Source organism: Eurosta solidaginis, chromosome X (assembly GCF_040869045.1).
Source record: "Eurosta solidaginis isolate ZX-2024a chromosome X, ASM4086904v1, whole genome shotgun sequence".
NCBI lineage: Eukaryota > Metazoa > Arthropoda > Insecta > Diptera > Tephritidae > Eurosta > Eurosta solidaginis.
This window is the reverse complement of record NC_090324.1, coordinates 129,931,458-129,954,203: the sequence shown is the minus strand read 5'-3', so window position 1 is coordinate 129,954,203 and position 22,746 is coordinate 129,931,458. Positions and strand designations below refer to the sequence as shown.

Here is a 22,746-nt window from a genome sequence, read left to right as displayed (position 1 = left end):
TAAACCAATCAAATTACCATGTGTCATCAATTTTTTCGTATTTGGTATAGAGTTATGGCATTTTTTTCATTTTTCGTAAGTTTCGATATCGAAAAATTGGACGTGGTTATAGTCGGATTTCGGCAATTTTTTATACCAAGATAAAGTGTGTTCAGGTAAGTAAGTGGACTAAGTTTAGCAAAGATATATCGGTTTTTGCTCAATTTATCGTGTTAACGGCCGAGCGGAAGGACAGACAGTGGACTGTTTATAAAAAATGGGAGTGGTTTCAACCGTTTTCGCCCATTTTCACTGAAAACAGTTACCGTCATAGAATCTAAATTTTTGTACGACTTATGGCATTAAAAGTATTCTAGACAAACTAAATGAAAATGGGCGACGCCACGCCCATTTTGAAATTTTCTTTTATTTTTGTATTTTGTTGCACCATATCATTACTGGAGTTGAATGTTGACATAGTTGACTTATATACAGTAAAGATATTAAATTTTTTGTTAAAATTTGACTCTTAAAAATTTTTTTTTAAAAAGTGGACGTGTTCTTCATCCGATTTTGCTAATTTTTATTCAGGACATATATAGTAGTAGTAGTAACGTTCCTGCCTAATTTCATCATGATGTCTTCAACGACTGCCAAATTACAGCTTGCAAAACTTTTAAATTATCTTCTTTTAAAAGTGGGCGGTGCCACGCCCATTGCCCAAAACCTTACTAGTTTTCTATTCTGCATCATAAGGTCAACCCGCCTACCAAGCTTCATCGCTTTATCCGTCTTTGGCAATGAATTATCGCATTTTTTCGGTTTTTCGAAATTTTCGATATCGAAAAAGTGGGCATGGTTATAGTCCGATATCGTTCATTTTAAATAGCGATCTGAGATGAGTGCCCAGGAACCCACATACCAAATTTCATCAAGATACCTCAAAATTTACTTAAGTTATCGTGTTAACGGGCAGACGGACGGACGGGCGGACGGACATTGCTCAATCTTTTTTTTTCGATACTGATGATTTTGATATATGGAAGTCTATACCTATCTCGATTCCTTTATATATGTACAACCAACCGATATCCAATCAAAGTTAATATACTCTGTGAGCTCTGCTCAACTGAGTATAAAAATAGGTAGGTAATTTGTGTGAGGATGCAAAGCTTCACGTTCTTTGTGGTCTGCATGTAAAAACTACGACTACGAATCACGTATTTCAAAAATATATTAACTATTTGATGAAATTTGATGAATTTTGAAGCTTCTAGCCGAAGAAAGGGGCAAAAATGACAGTTTATATGGGGTATATAATATATATACGACCGATCTCTATGATTTTTTCAGACAACAATATACATATGCTATATACCACCGATCTCAATGATTTTTTCAGACATCAATATATGCTATACACGTAAGCATTTGGTGAAATTTGAAGCTTCTAGCTGTTAGAATGGGGCTGAAATTGCAAAAAATATATATATACTATATATACCACCATATATATATATTATATATATCACCGATCTCTATGATTTTTTTACACAACAATATATGCTATATACGTAAGCATTCGGTGACATTTGAAGCTTATAGCTGTTAAAATGAAGTAGAAATTGCGCAAAGTTTCTTATCTGAACAATCGGTTGTATGACATATATAATATGTATACCACCGATCTCAATGATTTTTTCAGACAACAATATATGCTATATACGTAAGCATTCGGTGACATTTGAAGCTTCAAGCTGTTAAAATGGGGCTGAAGTTGCGAAAGTATATATATATATATATATATATATATATACTATATATTTACACTATATATACCACCGATCTTTACGGTTTATTCAAAGAACAATATATGCTATATACGTAAGCATTCGTTGAAATTTGAAGCCTCTAGCTCTTAAAATAGGGCAGTAATTACGTAAAGTTATTTATCTGAACAATCGGTTGTGGGGATATATACTATATATGCGACCGATCTCATACATTTTTTCAGACAACAATATGTGCAATATACGAAAGTATATGGTGAAGTTTGAAGCTTCAATCTGTTAAATTGAGTAAGATATGACAAAAATCCTCTTTTTCTGAAAAATCGGTTGTATATAGGATATATGCTATAGTGGTCCGATCCGGCCGGTTCCGAAAAATGTCTAATCGGACACCCAAATACACCCGCTCACCAAATTTTATCAAGATATCTCAAAAATTGAGGGTCTAGTTTGCATACAAACAGACAGACGGACAGACGGACATGGCTAAATCAACTCAGCTCTTCATCCTGATTATTTCGGTATACATAATGGTGGGTCTATCTATTTTCCTTTAAGGACGTACAATTTTGGATTTCATGACAAAATTAATATACCTTTTCATTTTCATGATAGGTATAAATATATGCGCATTTAAAACATAAAAAACTCGAGTTACTTAATATTGTGTGTACCAACAAAATAATGCAATTAGATGAATTACTTTTGAAGCTTGAAAAAGAAGCTGGTAAACACGATATTAAGCAAGCAGAATGGCAAAAAGATTATCAGTTATTTAAAAATGTTTCTATTTCAAACTTTAAAATTACAGGAAATTCAATTTTTTTACAAATACTATTGATAGAACCTGTCGAAACAGTTACGGACAACGACAAAAAACTTAAGCTAATGGAGATTTACCACAATGGCCCGATATCAGGTGGTCACTGCGGAAATCAAATGCTTTACGCAAAAATACGTACAAAATACTCTTGGAAGAACATGACTCGCGATATCATAAAATTCGTTAAAAATTTCCAAAAATTTATATTAAATAAAGCAAAGCCTGAGTCGAATAATGGGAATAGGTTCGCGGTTACCATTATGTGCGACTTAAGCAAATACCTAGACAGCAAAAACAATTGCAACTGCCATTTTGGAAGGCTTCATCCTCATTAATGGCATAATGAAATCAATTAAAACCGATTTAGGAACCGAATATAGAAATGAAATTTTCTCTGAATTAACTAAACTCCTAAAAATCGAACATAATTTTTCTACAGCTTACCATAATGGAACTCTAGGTACAATTGAAAGAAATAATCGGGTGTATGAATAATTACGAGCGTTTCTAATCGATAACTTCCCCGAATGGGACGTTTATTTGAAATATTTTACATTCTTGCATAATACAACTGCTAGTACAGTTTTTGATAATGGATTTACTCCATACGAATTTGTATTCGGTAGAAATGTTACCTTACCAAATGAAGTTCAAAAGGAACAAATCGATCAAATTTACAATGTTGAAAATTATGCAAAAGAAGTAAAATTTAGACTACAAAAAACACATAAAATAGCAAAAGATCTAATAAATAAACAAAAAAATTTCAATTTTCATTACTCTGTTATTGAAGCATGAAATCTCAAATTAAAATTTATATTAATATACGAAAACAAAAATTTCAGTTGGCATGCAAATAAAACCAAATATTAATATGCATGCACTATTTGTAATAAATATATATAATACATTAATTTAATGCAATAGAAATTAGAAAACAATATACACATAAGTAATTGAATTCATATTTTAATATTAACAAATTTCATATGATTGGATTCAGCGAAGTTCGCAAAATGGCAATTAAATTCAATTCGTTGCTGTGAAGAAAAGCGTTCAGTCGTGCTAAAAGAAAAGTGGATTAAAAAAAGCTAACTAAGCGAAAATTAAAAGAACCAGTGTTAAAAGAACTTAATGTTTAAATAAAGAAAAAAACTATATTATAAAATATTAAAACAATATCTATTTATTTAAAAAAGGAACTAGAAAGAAACTAAAGACAAAGAAAAGTATAGTGCGGCGTGTGTGCGAGCAGATCACATTTTCATGGTGTCTAAAATGGACACCTTGCAGAAGTCTATATCTATCTCAATTCCTTTATACCTGTACAACCAACCGTTATCTAATCAAAGTTAATATACTCTGTGTGCAAAGCACGCTGATTTTAAAAACCATTGTATAAAGCAATATGAGCAAGTCTCGCTAAATTAAATACATAACCAAGTTACAATAAAAAAATTTCGCCTGTATTTCGAAAGATAAGAAAAAAATTTTTAATGTTTCGAAACCTTCTCAAATTTAATTCCTTAAAATTTAGGAGCTGACTTTTTTTGCGACCCAGTCTAATGTATATCCAAATTAGATCTACACAACCTCGTAAAGCTTTCAATTAATTAAAGTATGAAATTCTTTAAATAATTGTGTGTTTATATTTTAGCAACATTAATAACACTCACTTTATCTTCAATCCCTGATACTTATACATACATCTATATTTTTATATTTTTAGGACTAATTCCTTTATGGTAACTGAACATTGTTATCAAGGTCGCTTTTCATGTTTCAAATAACTTACCTATTGCTTTCACGTAAAACACTTTAATGGATAAAGTTGTACGCGATTTTCCGTTGTGAAGAATAATAGTAATTTTGATACAAATTATTTATATTGATTCGCGTAATCAATCTGTAAACAGCAGTCAAGTTAGGCAGCTGCCTTTTGAAATAAGGTAATAAAAATAAAGATAATGTTTCGTTATTTTAGTCTTAGTTTCAATGTTACCGAATGCGGTGTCATTAGCTTTAGAATTTCAGCACCACGTATACTTTTTATATATTATTTAAATAATATTTTATGTGCTGCTACCTTACCGCCTGTAATCCGTTTAGGTAAGACTACCAAAAAAATATTTAAGAAAAATCTCATTTAAATTTAGTTCATATACCCAGAGAGAAAAGTTTCACTACAAAGATTTTTAATAACAGCACTTTTTATATTCTGTTGAATAAAGCCAACGAAGCATATATATGTTGTTCGAGGAGAGGTATGTACATAGTAATTTCATAAACTAATTGAGATAAAGATATACTTTGGTATATTAAAATTATTAGGGTACAAGAAGAAATTCATTAGCCACGTCGGTGTATCTGTGAACGCGATGACTTGTGTAAATTTTGCGATAATTCATTGACCGCTACGCAAAATAAGCGAAATTGGGCGACAGCTACTTCTACTTTTTATGTGGGTCGAAATTTCTCAAGTGGGCCACTTTAAAATCGATTGTCTCAGTTTTTACTAATTAATACGGTTTTTAATCGGTTTAGAAGTAAAGACCATCTCCCCAAAATATTTTAGCAAGCAATTTTTTTACATTAGTTATTAACAGTTAGAGTTTTTGATCATGTTTATCATGTTATTTTAAAAAATTAATAACTCGTTGACGGTTTATCGAAAATCAACGTTTTCCACATCAAAATGTTCACCAATTAATACACTTTGCCATAAAAAAATTGACTTTTATAACAAATTATTATTTTGCTAAAAAAAATCCTGTTAGTTTTAAATAATAAAAATTTATCAAACTTCTCCGCCTGCATCCCTTAAAAAAATTTTGGTGAAAAAAGAAGTCGTTATTTTGCATTAGGTCAAAAGTTATACATGTTTTTGTGACCGTGCTCCTACCTCCAGCGCTAGACGAAATAATTACTTTTTTTTCACTAAATTTTTTTTAAGGGATTGTAGAATTGAATGAAATGTGTTAAAATTTTCTCGCAGGCGGAGAAGTTTTATTAATTTTTAATTATTTAAAACAAACAGAATTTTTTTAGCCAAATAATAACTTATTATAAAAATTAATCTTTTTATAGAAAAATATATTAATTAACGAAAATTTTGATGTAGAAAACGTTAAGTTTCGATAAACCGTTCACGAGTTATTAATTTTTTAAAATAACATGATAATAACATGATAAAGAACTCTAACTGTTAATAACTAATGTAAAAAAAAATTTTTTGCAAAAATATTTTGGGGAGATGGTCTTTAACTCCAAACCGATTAAAAGCCACATTAATCAATGAAAACTGAGACAATCGATTTTAAGAGGCCCACTTGAGAAATTTCGACCCATTTCCTTTACATTAGTATCGTTTGATGGTTTTGCGAAAATTACCGATTCCTGGAGAGCTATAATCTTGAAATTTAGAATAAAATTTCAAAACCCGATGACAATGCAACATGTGACAGAAATTTTGCGCTAGGTGGCCCAAGGATCGTGATAATTCAAAAATCGTCCAAACTTCGAACTTTTGCGAGTATTTGCACATGATCTAAGCAGCCCCCGCTTTTGTCCACGCTTTTCGTGCTTGATGGATAACATGCAGCTCCTATCTTCTTTTAAGTTCTCCCGAACGGACTGGGAAGTCTATCGTTGTTTCAGCGAGTGTTGCGCCCTTCTTTGCCAACTCATCGGCCTTTTCGTAACCTTCTATCCATTTATGACCGGGATCCCAGTAAAGATGTACGGTCCGCCTGAGCGAAGTTTTTCGAATGCTTTATTGCATATCAGAACACTTCTTGACGAAGTACTGTATGAGATGATTGCCTTAATCGCCGGTTGACTATCAATATATATATATGTTGGCGCGACCGCAGTTTAAAAACACTTCCTCGAGAATTTCTGCTGCTTTCTTCACGGCCGTAATTTCCGCCTGAAAAATTCGCAGTAATCTGGCAGCCTGTGAGATATACTTATTTTTGGATCGACGTAGTAAACAGCAGACCCATCCCTTCCTTCTGCAATTCCTGCACAGTGGAACCAACCACCCGCCTCAAATGTGGCTCCAGTATTTCTTAAGAGGCTCAGGCACGGGATCATACATTTCGTTTGCCCGATACTTGATGGCGGTATACTGCTATGGCCATACGGCCTGCACTCAGGCTGCCCCGAGGCCTTAAGCCTTGTTGCAGTTGTTAACGCTTTGTTTTTGGCCATTAGGTTTGCAGGCAGACTGTGTAGAATGGCGTGCAATGCTGCTGTCGGGGTAGGGCTCCCATTTTGCTAATCATTGATACTCTGCATACCCCTAAAGTTTTTTGTATACGTACATTTTTGTGAAGCTGTCCACCAAACAAGAACTCCATAGTTAAGCATAGGTTTCACAATTACCGTAAGTACCCAATAAGAGAGTTTTGGTGATAGGCCCTGCGTGCATCCTCTTGCATGCATACAGTGCCGAGGAGGCTTAATTCGCTCTCTTTAACGTTTACTTTCCACGAAAATTTATTGTCTAGTAGAAATCCTAGATACTTTCTGGTATATTTTTCTTATAAGGTTGCTGCTCCGAGCTTAGGCTTAGTCCAATAAGGGACCTTGTATTTCCTAAAAAATAAAACTAGATAGGTTTCTTCCGCGGTGGCGGTTAATCCGATTCCAGGTGCCCAGGCATTTACATCCAGAAGTGGTTTATCCATCATATAGCTGATTGTTATTGGGCATCTGCCGCTTATGATCACTGAAACGTCATCTGTATATGCTATAAATTTGACACCTCTTTAAGCTGCACCAACCTTATTGATACACATTACTGAAATCCTGCTCAAAACTAAATGTGATATCATGCACATTGCTTGACGTAGGATCACATATGTCGATACGTCGCCCCTGTTGGCCAGCTGTAGACTAATCTCTCGTATATAACAGAAAAGGGACTCACCTCATTCATTAATATCGTCCACTCGCCGTTCGCTGTCATACGCATTCGCATCTGCGCCTATACCAAGCCGCCCTCTGTACGCTTCTTAAGCCACCAGCCTTTTGAACTCCTCTGGGTGGCCCCACGTTATGGGCCATGTAGCAGGATATCAGGATAAGGGACGTTTCGTTCTTCCCCTCTATCGTGACCACCGCTATGTATAGGTGCTTCCTAACCATGAATACAGCTCTAACTCCACTTTCCGCCTTTGCGTAAAAAACGCTGAATCCGCGAGCGCTGAGTCCAGAAACCTTTCCTCCAGATAAGAGTCATAGCTCCCGATCAGCGCCATATCAAACGAGCACTCCTGGAGAGTCAGAAGAAGCTCGCTCGATGCCACTTTACTGTATTCCAGGTTTATCTGTAAAACTTGCAGCGCCATTGAGCTGTTTGTCTCTCTCCAAATTATCCGCCACTGCTATCACGAAATGAATTTTTTCGGATTTTAATGTCTGGAGGTCCGTTTCACCCTTCCCTGTTGGGAGCTTCTTTGTTCCAAGATATCTGCTTTTATGCCTATACCCTTGCTTTTCTGCTGCTTCCAGGTCTTCCAGGTGCTTTCCTACGCTTCCTGATTTTAGCATATTGTGGTTTTCTTTCATATTCTCAATGCGCTTTTCTCCTAGCCATTTGCCGTTTTTTCAGCTTCTCCTGGATATTTCCCCAAGGTGTGAGTGTAACGGATCCTCCGATTCCTTATTCATTTGGAGGATGTAGTACTGCTCAGCCCCCCCCCCCCCCTCTCCCCGTCAATGGGCCTGACTTTGAACTTTGGTATTGTGTGGATCAGTGCTCTTTCCATCACCCTTAACTGTGCGCCTTCGTGCTTATGAAGGTCTGTAACAACTCTCTGCAGCCATTATAAAGTTGCGTTATTGGTGCATGTTACGAGGTGGGTTTTGTCGAAGGCTGAGGTAGCACTCAATCAATCCAGGGTCGAGTAGAATAATAACAAAGTATTTATGTGCTAATGACGAATGCACACACACACACAGCTTGAAGGGTAGGGATGGCAGCAGCTTTCCGTACCAAGACAGTGGTTGGAGAGAGATGGCCTGACGTAACAGTGCGCGACGGACGGAGTAGGCTGAACGGGGGCGGACGTTTTCCCCGGCAGGTATTGGTAGGGGATCAGCTAATAGCAGGAGTGGCGAATCAGCACAGCAGTAGCCGAGCGGCGAGGTGGTAGCAACGGTGGGTGAGGCGACGGCAACAATCGGCGGAGGGAGTACCAGTGGCGTTTCCAGGGAGGAGTGTCGGTTCAAAGGTTGGGCTTTATTACCTTTTCAGGAGTATTACCAGTAGTGGCTTCTTACGGGCGTAGCTGTCGATTATGGTGGCTTCCTGTAGGTGGAGGCTATCTCCGTGGCAGCAGCGATAGCCTGCGAGGAATGAATTATAGTTACTGTTGGCTCGCTAGCTAGACACCACCGCCTCCGCGCCTGCACGACGGCGGGGGGGGGGGAGTTATACCAGCCGGAACTCCGTAGGCCGATCCGTGGGCTGAGGGAAAGTGCACCCCGGCGGCACAGCTGTATCCCTTTTAGCTAGTGAATTGGTCTACGGCCGGAGCGGGTCGGAGGGGAAGGGGTCGGTTCACCGTACGGTGGCGAGCCTCCCCCCCCTTCCTTAGCTTGGGAACGGACGAGATAACCATATAGGCGGGATCCGTTGCCCCCGCAAGCGAAGGGTGACCAGTGCCGTGACGGCACTCCCCTTTCCCTCCGGAAGTGGGATTGGCTCGTTCGCTGGACATCGCCCATCCCCTGTTCGCATACTAAAGTAAGATGCCGGGGAGCGGTGCACCAATTCTGCACTTGCCGGTTCGTAGGCTGCGAGGAAAATCTGGACCCGAAGGCACCACGCTGCGCAGCTGTAGGACCGGGTCGGCTGGAGCCATGGATAAGGGGAAGGGGTGGGGTAGCAATAAGGCGGCGAGCCCGCCCCACTTAGCTTGGACGCGGGCGAGATGACCTTAAAGGCGCGACCCGTTGTCCCTGCAAGCAAAGGCTGACCCGTGCTAGGGAAGCACCCCTTCCACTCAGCTAGTCAGGAGAAGAGATCGGGCTGCCTTAGTAAGGAAACCAATTACTCCGACTAACCTGTGAGTAATGAAGTGCAAACAGCAAATTCATTTCTTTTATACTGCTTCTGTTATTATTAACCGCCAGTTTGGCACTTCAGTGAATTGCCATTTACTGTGGGTCGCCATGTTATATATGCTTTGTTGTTGTCGCCAAATGCCACTCGAATGCATCGTATGTGATTGTTGCTTTTGGCTGCCTGTTAACATACTATATATTGTATTATTTCTGGCGCTGGCGAAAAGGGTTACAGTGGGGGTCGTACTATTGTACCGCTACGTTACAGTCCCCCTCCCACTTCGGTTGACGGAAAGCTACTGTGAGGGAAAAAGGAGTATCACGCCAGGCCTTTCCTAGCTGTTATATGTATGCCATTATGCCGGCTTTTCCGGTGTGTATGCATGCATCGTTTTATTCATAATTTTTTTTTTCTCGAAAATATACAGAGCAGGGTGCGGAAAACGCTCAAAGTACGATCTCTCGAACAACTTATCGCTCAATTAAAATTGAGTGCTTGGCATTTCATTATATTGATCTCATCGGCCTAAACACCCGCGCTGTTAGTTCTGCTTACTCCAAACTGGAAAAAGAAGCGGTAAAGATGGGTTTGATGGTGAAAATCATACTCTACAAGTCACGTACCCGTCCTGCTATATGGGGCAGAAGCATGGACCATGACAACAGCAGATGAAGCGGCTTCGGGAGTGTTCGAGAGAAAAGTTCTTCGAAAGATTTATGGATCTCTATGCGTTGGCGATGACGAGTACAGAAGAAGATCTAATTATGAGCTGTGCGAGCTATACGCAGACATCAACATAGTCCAGCGAATTAAAACGCAGCGGCTGCGCTGGCTAGGCCATGTTATGCGAATAAAAGATGATGCTCCGGTCAAGAAAGTGTTTCTATCGGAACCCGCCCATGAAAGCAGAGGTAGAGGGCGGCCCCCACTCCGTTGGAAGGACCAGGTGGAAAACGATTTAAACTCTCTTGGTGTGACCAATTGGCGCCGGTTGGCGGAGCGAAGGAGCGACTGGCGCGCCTTGTTGGACGGCCATAACCGTTTAGACGGTTAAGCGCCAATTAAGTAAGTAAGTAAGTAAGCTTGGCATTTCTCGCGAGTGAGAAATCGAATTTGCCTACGAATGAATAAACAATCTCTCACAAGATACAACAATTTTCACAAACTAGTACGAGCGACAAAACTTTTTTCAAGCGTGGTGATTCGATTTTTCGTTATCAATCGTTATTTGCGAGCGTCCACTGCAAAACTCAAATATTTTCTCGTTTTAAAAAGATCGATCGCGCGATGGATCGCATTCGTTCGTTTGAAAATCAATATGATGATGTAAAATAAGCAATCTTTTAAATAATAGTGATACAATATCTTTGATTTTTTTCTTGATAAGTTATAAGTAATATGTGAACTGAATTAATTAATTTTTAGATAAATTTTAAATAAATTAAAAAAATATTTTTTTAGTGTTCTCATACATTAAGCAATAAAGGGTTATCCCCTCATAACGCAAAGAAAAGTTACTAGTTTTGTAATAAGAATTTAACAAAACTGAACAATTTACTTGAATTTATTTCTAATTTATATGTATTGCGATCGTCTAGAGGAGTAGGTCCCAAGTACATACAAAATTATCATTAATGAGAAATTATACAAATGCATATACATATGTACATTGGGGTGGGTGCTGTTATAATGAAAAAGTTTTTCAAGGCATCTAAAAATATAGCCGTATAAAATTTCAAATTTGTTGTTTTATGTTTAGAAGAGTCTCATACCGACCTTATTTTTCTATACAAATATAAAAAGTGAGGGGTTAGTCCCGGGCAACGCAATATCAAAAAGATTTTTCTCAATTATACCTACATAGTTAGTTAGGGTAGTTTCGCAAACAATCTGAGGGTATTTCTGCGATGAAAAACTTAGACCCTGTGCCAATCACATGAAAAGGAAAATTTTGACAAACCGAAGGAAAATTTTGATACTTATCGCGGTGAATACGAACGTCAGAATGTTCCCTAGCCAATGAGGCTAGGTAAAATATTGATAATCGCTAGGTAAAATTTGTCAATTACTTTTGTGTGCTCGTGCATATATTTTGTTTCAGAAATGCAAAAAATAGTAGCTTCTCAAGCACCAACAAACCAAAAACATACGAAAAAAAGAAACGCATGTGAAAAGCGTGCGTAAAAAACTAAATGTTAGACAAAATAAATTCTTTGCACGTGGATTAGCACATCTTAATCGAAAATTTTTCACCAAAATGGAAAATTTTTACGCCTCATTTTTCCATTGAGTAAAATGTTATCTATTGACACACAGCCTTATCAGCGAAAATTCATCTGCTATGCAGATCCCGTTCGCAGTTCCGCCAATTTGTAGGTAAAATTGAAAAGAAGCACGACGCAAATTGGAAGAAAAGCTCAATATAAATCTCCTCGGAGGTAAATCGGGCCAGGTATTTATTTTTTTTCAGCTATTCGGATGTCCTGAACTATATTTTCACTATATCAAAAGTAAAATGAAATTTGTTTGGCACACCCTAATATACATACAGATATATATAGATATTCTACCAATGTGAATATGCAAGCATACTTATATGTATGATTCTAATATGTTTTTTGAAATAAATTTATTTACCTAAAATTTTTCACGCAAATACTAACCCTTAAAACATTCTGCCTACTGTAGCTAACGTATACCATTCTCAGAGCCTTCCGCGATTTACAACCAGATTGACTGAATTTTGTGTGTGTTAGTGCAGTCGGGTGGCTTCGTGACACACGTATTTGTTGTCGGCTACACGTTGATGAAAATCAAAAATTTTTGATTTTTTCATTTGACGCTAGCGTATTTGATAGTCGCGGGGTGTGATTGACAAAACGCAGTGTTGTTTATTGAAAATTATCAATGTTTATCAGCTTTATGGAATGTAAAGCTTTTATTATTATTTAATAAAATTTTTATAAATTTTTTAATTATTTAATAAAACTGCTATAGTTGAAAGTAAAAAAAAGTCATCATCCGATGACGACATATTCACGTCCGAACGCTACGGTTTCTCAATGCAAATGTTGATTGATGGCTTTTTGTGTGATAGTCGCGGGGCAAGCGTCAAATACCCGACACGCACACATACAAAAATTCAGTCAATCTGGTTGTAAATCGCGGAAGGCTTTTAAATGTTAATAACCGATTTAAAAAATTTCTCAACAGTAGCAGGTAGTTATGTATTATACATACATACATGAGTAAGTATGGATACAGCGTATTTCAATTATGATGACATCAAATGTAAAAATAGTAGGTATATACATTCACATGAAAAACAAAGTTTTCTTTTATTCTTTTTGAAATGAACAAAGTCCAAGAAAGGGAACTACATCTTTATAAATATTTCCATTTACTAAAATATCAATTCACTTCATATACACACGTTCATACATACATATGCAATTCAACACCAAATTTAGTAAATGAAAAATTTCAAGTCGGCACAAGAAAATGAAAATAAACTTAAAAATATAAATTCAAAGAAAATATAAAATATTTAAAAGAGATTTATGCGACAATTTAGTAAAACTTAAATAGAACTGTTAGAAATTTTCTTTTTCCAGTAAAATATTATTGAGCTTAATCATAAGTAAATCATTTATTGTGTTACTGCTTAATATGGAGCGCTGCTTAGTGAGAATTGTAGATAACGCACTAAATTCTCTCTCACCGGAAACTTGACTTGACGGAACAGCTCATATGACTTCAGCCAGCTTATACAAATCCTTTTCTTTTGTGGAAAGATTTTTCCAATAATCAAGTATATCAGCCGCAAAAGGCTTCCTTTCGATATTCCCCTAGTCATTTTAATATTTCCTCTTTTAAGAAATGTGCCGTATGTCACTTTTTCAGTTGTGTCATACCAATAGTTTTAAAATCTTTGATGTATTGAATATTTATACCCAATATACTTTTTCCCATTCTTGTAGCATTATCAATCTTTAAAAATAACATTTTCTTGGACAAGTTTTGTTTCAAAATATTTTTTATGTTATCTGCGATAAGGCTCACATGTTCAACAATATTTTTAGAATTCAAATTCAAGTTAAACTTTTTTTCGTAGTGTGCAATCATTTGCTTAAAATATAGTTCGTCGTTGAAAATTCGAAATGGTATGTTTTTTACAGTTACCGGTCCAACACAACATTTTATAAACTCGGTTTTATTTAATTTTACACGATTTGAGTACTCACTTGCACTTGTGGATGGTTCCACTTCACCAAAGCTAAGTTTATGTATGGTATCGTAGTGTCTTTTAATGTTTCCTAATATATGCCCTTTAAGCTCTTTTTCGCATAAAAGGCATTTTGACAAATTGGTATCTTTATTAAAGGCCACAAGTTTTGCCTTGTCAATATTCGATGTTTTCCCCATTTTTATACTCAGTTGAGCAGAGCTCACAGAGTATATTAAGTTTGTTTGGATAACGGTTGGTTGTACATATATAAAGGAATCGAGATAGATATAGACTTCCATATATCAAAATAATCAGGATCGAAAAAAAATTTGATTGAGCCATGTCCGTCCGTCCGTCCGTCCGTCCGTTAACACGATAACTTGAGTAAATTTTGAGGTATCTTGATGAAATTTGGTATGTAGGTTCCTCATCTCAGATCGCTATTTAAAATGAACGATATCGGACTATAACCACGCCCACTTTTTCGATATCGAAAATTTCGAAAAACCGAAAAAGTGCGATAATTCATTACAAAAGACCGATAAAGAGACGAAACTTGGTAGATGAGTTGAACTTATGACGCAAAATAGAAAATTAGTAAAATTTTTGACAATGGGCGTGGCACCGCCCACTTTTAAAAGAAGGTAATTTAAAATTTTGCAAGCTGTAATTTGGCATTCGTTGAAGATATCATGATGAAATTTGGCAAGAACGTTACTCTTATTACTATATGTACGCTTAATAAAAATTAGCAAAATCGGAGAAGGACCACGCCCACTTTTAAAAAAAAATGTTTTTCTTAAGTAAAATTTTAACAAAAAATTTAATATCTTTACAGTATATAAGTAAATTATGTCAAGATTCAACTCCAGTATTGATATGGTGCAACAAAATAAAAAAAAAAAAGAAAATTTAAAAATGGGCGTGGCTCCGCCCTTTTTCAAAAAAAATTTTAACAAAAAATTTAATATCTTTACAGTATATAAGTAAATTATGTCAAGATTCAACTCCAGTATTGATATGGTGCAACAAAATACAAAAATAAAAGAAAATTTAAAAATGGGCGTGGCTCCGCCCTTTTTCATTTAATTTGTCAAGGATACTTTTAACTCCATAAGTCGAACAAAAATTAACCAATCCTTTTGAAATTTGGTAGGGGCATAGATTTTATGGTGCTAACTGTTTTCTGTGAAAATGGGCGAAATCGGTTGATGTCACGCCCAGTTTTTATACACAGTCGTCCGTCTGTCCTTCCGCATGGCCGTTAACACGATAACTTGAGCAAAAATCGATATATCTTTACTAAACTCAGTTCACGTACTTATCTGAACTCACTTTATCTTGGTATGAAAAATGAACGAAATCCGACTATGACCACGCCCACTTTTTTGATATCGAAAATTACGAAAAATGAAAAAAATGCCATAATTCTATACCAAATACGAAAAAAGGGATGAAATATGGTAAGGTAATTGGATTGTTTTATTGACGCGAAATATAACTTTAGAAAAAACTTTATAAAATGGTTGTGACACCTACCATATTAAGTAGAAGAAAATGAAAAAGTTCTGCAGGGCGAAATAAAAAACCCTTAAAATCTTGGCAGGTATTACATATATAAATAAATTAGCGGTATTCAACAGATGATGTTCTGGGTCACCCTGGTCCACATTTTGGTCGATATCTGGAAAACGCCTTCCACCACTCCCTTTTAAAACTCTCATTAATACCTCTAATTTGATACCCATATCGTACAAACTCATTCTAGAGTCACCCCTGGTCCACCTTTATGGCGATATTTCGAAAAGGCGAACACCTATAGAACGAAGGTCCACTCCCTTTTAAAATACTCATTAACACCTTTCATTTGATACCCATATCGTACAAACAAAGTCTAGAGTCACCCCTGGTCCAGAAAGGCCCACTCCCTCTTAAAATACTCATTAACTCCTTTCGTTTGATACCCATATTGCACAAACGAATTCTAGAGTCACCCCTGGCCCACCTTTATGGCGATATCTCGAAAGGGCGTCCACCTATAGAACTAAGGCCCACTCCCTTTTAAAATACTCATTAACACCTTTCGTTTGATGCCCATATTGTGCAAACAAATTCTAGGGTCACCCCTGGTCCATTTACTAAAATATCAATTCACTTCATATACACACGTTCATACATACATATGCAATTCAACACCAAATTTAGTAAATGAAAAATTTCAAGTCGGCACAAGAAAATGAAAATAAACTTAAAAATATAAATTCAAAGAAAATATAAAATATTTAAAAGAGATTTATGCGACAATTTAGTAAAACTTAAATAGAACTGTTAGAAATTTTCTTTTTCCAGTAAAATATTATTGAGCTTAATCATAAGTAAATCATTTATTGTGTTACTGCTTAATATGGAGCGCTGCTTAGTGAGAATTGTAGATAACGCACTAAATTCTCTCTCACCGGAAACTTGACTTGACGGAACAGCTCATATGACTTCAGCCAGCTTATACAAATCCTTTTCTTTTGTGGAAAGATTTTTCCAATAATCAAGTATATCAGCCGCAAAAGGCTTCCTTTCGATATTCCCCTAGTCATTTTAATATTTCCTCTTTTAAGAAATGTGCCGTATGTCACTTTTTCAGTTGTGTCATACCAATAGTTTTAAAATCTTTGATGTATTGAATATTTATACCCAATATACTTTTTCCCATTCTTGTAGCATTATCAATCTTTAAAAATAACATTTTCTTGGACAAGTTTTGTTTCAAAATATTTTTTATGTTATCTGCGATAAGGCTCACATGTTCAACAATATTTTTAGAATTCAAATTCAAGTTAAACTTTTTTTCGTAGTGTGCAATCATTTGCTTAAAATATAGTTCGTCGTTGAAAATTCGAAATGGTATGTTTTTTACAGTTACCGGTCCAACACAACATTTTATAAACTCGGTTTTATTTAATTTTACACGATTTGAGTACTCACTTGCACTTGTGGATGGTTCCACTTCACCAAAGCTAAGTTTATGTATGGTATCGTAGTGTCTTTTAATGTTTCCTAATATATGCCCTTTAAGCTCTTTTTCGCATAAAAGGCATTTTGACAAATTGGTATCTTTATTAAAGGCCACAAGTTTTGCCTTGTCAATATTCGATGTTTTCCCCATTTTTATACTCAGTTGAGCAGAGCTCACAGAGTATATTAAGTTTGTTTGGATAACGGTTGGTTGTACATATATAAAGGAATCGAGATAGATATAGACTTCCATATATCAAAATAATCAGGATCGAAAAAAAATTTGATTGAGCCATGTCCGTCCGTCCGTCCGTCCGTCCGTTAACACGATAACTTGAGTAAATTTTGAGGTATCTTGATGAAATTTGGTATGTAGGTTCCTCATCTCAGATCGCTATTTAAAATGAACGATATCGGACTATAACCACGCCCACTTTTTCGATATCGAAAATTTCGAAAAACCGAAAAAGTGCGATAATTCATTACAAAAGACCGATAAAGAGACGAAACTTGGTAGATGAGTTGAACTTATGACGCAAAATAGAAAATTAGTAAAATTTTTGACAACGGGCGTGGCACCGCCCACTTTTAAAAGAAGGTAATTTAAAATTTTGCAAGCTGTAATTTGGCATTCGTTGAAGATATCATGATGAAATTTGGCAAGAACGTTACTCTTATTACTATATGTACGCTTAATAAAAATTAGCAAAATCGGAGAAGGACCACGCCCACTTTTAAAAAAAAATTGTTTCTTAAGTAAAATTTTAACAAAAAATTTAATATCTTTACAGTATATAAGTAAATTATGTCAAGATTCAACTCCAGTATTGATATGGTGCAACAAAATACAAAAATAAAAGAAAATTTAAAAATGGGCGTGGCTCCGCCCTTTTTCAAAAAAAATTTTAACAAAAAATTTAATATCTTTACAGTATATAAGTAAATTATGTCAAGATTCAACTCCAGTATTGATATGGTGCAACAAAATACAAAAATAAAAGAAAATTTAAAAATGGGAGTGGCTCCGCCCTTTTTCATTTAATTTGTCAAGGATACTTTTAACTCCATAAGTCGAACAAAAATTAACCGATCCTTTTGAAATTTGGTAGGGGCATAGATTTTATGGCGCTAACTGTTTTCTGTGAAAATGGGCGAAATCGGTTGATGTCACGCCCAGTTTTTATACACAGTCGTCCGTCTGTCCTTCCGCATGGCCGTTAACACGATAACTTGAGCAAAAATCGATATATCTTTACTAAACTCAGTTCACGTACTTATCTGAACTCACTTTATCTTGGTATGAAAAATGAACGAAATCCGACTATGACCACGCCCACTTTTTTGATATCGAAAATTACGAAAAATGAAAAAAAATGCCATAATTCTATACCAAATACGAAAAAAGGGATGAAATATGGTAAGGTAATTGGATTGTTTTATTGACGCGAAATATAACTTTAGAAAAAACTTTATAAAATGGTTGTGACACCTACCATATTAAGTAGAAGAAAATGAAAAAGTTCTGCAGGGCGAAATAAAAAACCCTTAAAATCTTGGCAGGTATTACATATATAAATAAATTAGCGGTATTCAACAGATGATGTTCTGGGTCACCCTGGTCCACATTTTGGTCGATATCTGGAAAACGCCTTCCACCACTCCCTTTTAAAACTCTCATTAATACCTCTAATTTGATACCCATATCGTACAAACTCATTCTAGAGTCACCCCTGGTCCACCTTTATGGCGATATTTCGAAAAGGCGAACACCTATAGAACGAAGGCCCACTCCCTTTTAAAATACTCATTAACACCTTTCATTTGATACCCATATCGTACAAACAAAGTCTAGAGTCACCCCTGGTCCAGAAAGGCCCACTCCCTCTTAAAATACTCATTAACTCCTTTCGTTTGATACCCATATTGCACAAACGAATTCTAGAGTCACCCCTGGCCCACCTTTATGGCGATATCTCGAAAGGGCGTCCACCTATAGAACTAAGGCCCACTCCCTTTTAAAATACTCATTAACACCTTTCGTTTGATGCCCATATTGTGCAAACAAATTCTAGGGTCACCCCTGGTCCACCTTTATGGCGATATCTCGACCGGCGTCCACCAATGGAACTAAGGATTACTCCCTTTTAAAATGCTCATTAACACCTTTCATTTGATACCTATATCCTACAAACGCATTCTAGAGTCACCCCTGGTCCATCTTTACGGCGATATCTCGAAAAGGCGTCCATCTATAGAACTTAGGTCCACGCCCTTTTAAAATACTCATTAATACCTTTCATTTGATACCCATATCGTACAAACGCATTCTAGAGTCAACCCTGATCCACCTTTATGGCTATATCCCTAAATGGCGTCCACCTATGGAACTATGGCCCACTCCCTCATAAAATACTCTTTAATGCCTTTCATTTGATACACATGTCATATCAACACATTCCAGGGTTTCCCTCGGTTCATTTTTCTACATGGTTATTTTCCCTTATGTTGTCACCATAGCTCTCAACTGAGTATGTAATGTTCGGTTACACCCGAACTTAACCTTCCTTACTTGTTTTTATTAATATAATACTAATAAGATTAAAAACAATCTACCACGTATATACATAAAACTTTTTTTCGAGTGTTTAAACTCAACTTTTTGTATTCGCACCGTAGGAAGAACAATCGCGATTGCTCAAAAATTCGATCACTAACGATAAATGCTTAGTTCAACGAACGTTCGTTAAAAATTTTTCGTAGTTGAGAGACAGCAGGCAATAATTTTGTGTATACACATCGAAAACGAACGAGCGTACAAAGCGATCGATCGCGGAGGAAAGGCTGCTGTGAAAAGTTGTTTATCTAGTCTCTCAAAAACGAAAAAGGTATACATTTATTGTTTTGCAATCGTTCGTCCTTATAAGTATTTATCACGAGAAATCGCTAACGTAAAATTAGATAATACAAGAAAATCATTTTCTTGAGCAATCGCGATCGAATTTTTGCGCACCCTGATACAGAGTCATTCCACCTATATCTAACAAAGTTAATTCAAAAAAGTGTTTACATATCAGATTTAATTACAGTTTCACTGTTCTTAAAACTAACAGAGTATTTAATTAAAATAATGCAAAATTCATAAAAATTATAAATAAAATGTAAATAAATGTGTACCATTTGCGTTTTGACTCGGTTGGCAGGCCACTGGTATTGTCCCCTCCGTGGGTACCCGCTCTGGCGCCGCTTTATTTCGCCGAAGTTTATTTCTGCTGAAGATGCCTTTGTGGACTCTCTGGTGACCATGTTTATTGCAAAGGCGATTTATGGAATCTCCTGATCCCATGTGCGGTGGTCACTCAGGAGCGATACTAACCCCTTTCTGACGTACTGCTTTCCATTGTTGGTGAGGAAGGTTTTCGGACAGCCAAGTCGGTAAAGGACACTTTTTTGTAGCGCTTTGAGCACGCTTGCCGTTGTTGCGCAACGGGATTGACTCACCCCACTTGAGAATTTGTCCATCATAACGAGGAGGTAAGTGTTTCTTTGATTGGACCGCGGTAGTGGTCCCACAAAGTCGGCGGTTACTATTTCCCATAGCCGGATTACGGATTACGAAGCATTGCTTCAGCGGACGGTTATACTTGATGATGATCGAGTATTCAGCTGCCGTACTTGGCCCAACGGTCTCGCCAAATCGCTTCTGGTGGTACGCTGAAAAGGTTTCCTGCTCCGAATTTCAACCATTGCCCACGTGCTTCCGGCTAGGTATTGCACATAGTGTGTCTAGCTCGGCTGATCTCCTGGACAAGGTGGCTTCTAATGGCTGGCCATCAAGCGTGAGGGTATTCCCCTTTCCCGTAGGAAGTCCACTCCTAAGATAATCTTTTCTGCCAGGTTCGTGATGACGGACATCATTGTGTTTGTTTAGGCCAGATGCCTAACACCTTATACTTGTAAGGCCGCCCTCGTATTTACCTTCATTTACTTGTTAACAGAATTGGTCGAACGGTTTAAGTTATATCTGCGAAAACATCGCACGGATAAATAAACCGTACGACAGCAACTCGTTTAACATTGTTAACAGTTTTATCCTTCACTTGGCTTAATCGTTCATCACATTCACACGCACCAGGAGCTGTAGCTGTTTCAACAAAGGTAACATAAAAATAAGTATAATTAATATTCTGAATTAACCAAATTAATGTGACTTGTATATTAGATAATATATTAAATATTTAAAATTAATACCACATTTCTTTTCTTTTCTTTTACCCGCAAAATTTGATCGGTCAAACACCACATTCATTTGGCTTCAAACGCCCAGCGATTTTTATATGCAATCATCACGGAGTTTTGAACAGCAAGCAACAACATCCAACGTTTATTATATTTTCACCAGCTACAGTCCACAATAACAACTACAACGAAAAAATAAGTGGTTTTAGAAATCAGTGTGCACATATATTATTATAATTGTTAATTTAACAAAGTGTGTCGCGAGTGATTTGTTTTCTTGTGCAGTGATAAAGTAAAATAAAAACATCAACAAAATTAAAATTTGTTAGTGTCCTTCTGACCATCAAATGGTACTTCCCACCAGTGGTAAAGAATATTTGACACGGCGCAAGGGTCTTCAGTGCACCGAGCACACATATCTATACAAATCAATGTTGAGAAAGTTAAACCAAAAGTTGCACATATTCCCTTTAGAGGATTGGAGGAGCATATACCGTTTTTCGTTACTTGTACTTCTCGTTGGTTAACTTTCACAACAACAACAACACTGGACAGTGATTATAACCTCACATTGTTCACTTTAACCCATTTAAAAGTTCGTTTGCACAAAAACAAACAAAACTCACTCTGGTGTACACAAAATGCATTATTTGAAATAAAAATCATTTTTTCATAGTCTTTGAGAATTTATATTTAAATAAAAAAATTTGTTTGTTATAAATTGCTGCACTTTTCTTTATTTGATTTTTTTTTTTGCGATTAAAACACACGTACATATATACCCCTTTTGTGTGGCGAGCAATAACCACACACATACATATATAAACATAGTTTTTCGCTGTTGCAACCTATTGAAGGGTTGGTTAATAAACTAAAAGGACTTGCGTTTTTTGTGGAGATTTATTTATTTGGGAAATTCGGTGGGCAGCATTTTTGTTCTTTATATTTTGGGTTACCAGAAAAACCAGAAAACAATTCTGTCTCTGTGCTTTTTTCTGGAGTTATATACTAAGAACCGTGCAAGATCCAAAGGTTTGTTTAGAGTAGTTATACCCTTTTTCATCCAATATGGACGCATGCAATCATCGACTATCTGACATTGTCATTGAATTCGATGTCGAATTCCTCAGCATCCCCACAAGCGACCACTCCAAATTTTCGCTGAAAATTCGGCAGGAGACATTTAAGTCGAAGTGAGACAAAGCCACTCCGATCGTGTGTTTTTCATAATGGATTATCCACAAAAACAAAAAACAATTACACACACAACACAAAACTGCACTTTTTGTCCATATGCACGTTTTTTCCTTGAGGAATATTATCTTATAAAAAGGTTATAAATACATAATATATGTATGTACATATTTTTTTTCTTCTTCACTTTCCTCATTCATTTATTTATATATATATGTATATTATACTAGCCTTTACCAGCGGCCCCGTCCGCAAGGAGAAAATTAAATATATGTGCTATTCACGTTAGCCTGCTTATCAAGTTATCTGTTTAAAAATTATTTTTGTCTAATGTATTTTATTTTTTTTAACAGAGTAAAAAAAGAACTAGATGAGCTGATAAGCTGAAAGGCACGCTTAAATGAATAATACA

The 22,746-nt window shown here is 36.2% G+C and overlaps 1 protein-coding gene across 1 annotated transcript in view; it reads left to right on the top strand.

Moving 5' to 3' along the window:
- The window catches only part of LOC137235148 (glutamate receptor ionotropic, kainate 1-like), a 2,828,327-nt gene that overhangs the window by 1,082,602 nt on the left and 1,722,979 nt on the right, over positions 1-22,746 (top strand). Inside the window, exon 4 of the mRNA XM_067758305.1 lies at positions 4,322-4,701. Within this exon, the coding sequence (XP_067614406.1) occupies positions 4,560-4,701 (142 nt within the window). The 5' untranslated portion in view covers positions 4,322-4,559. The remainder of the gene's footprint in view (positions 1-4,321; positions 4,702-22,746) is intronic.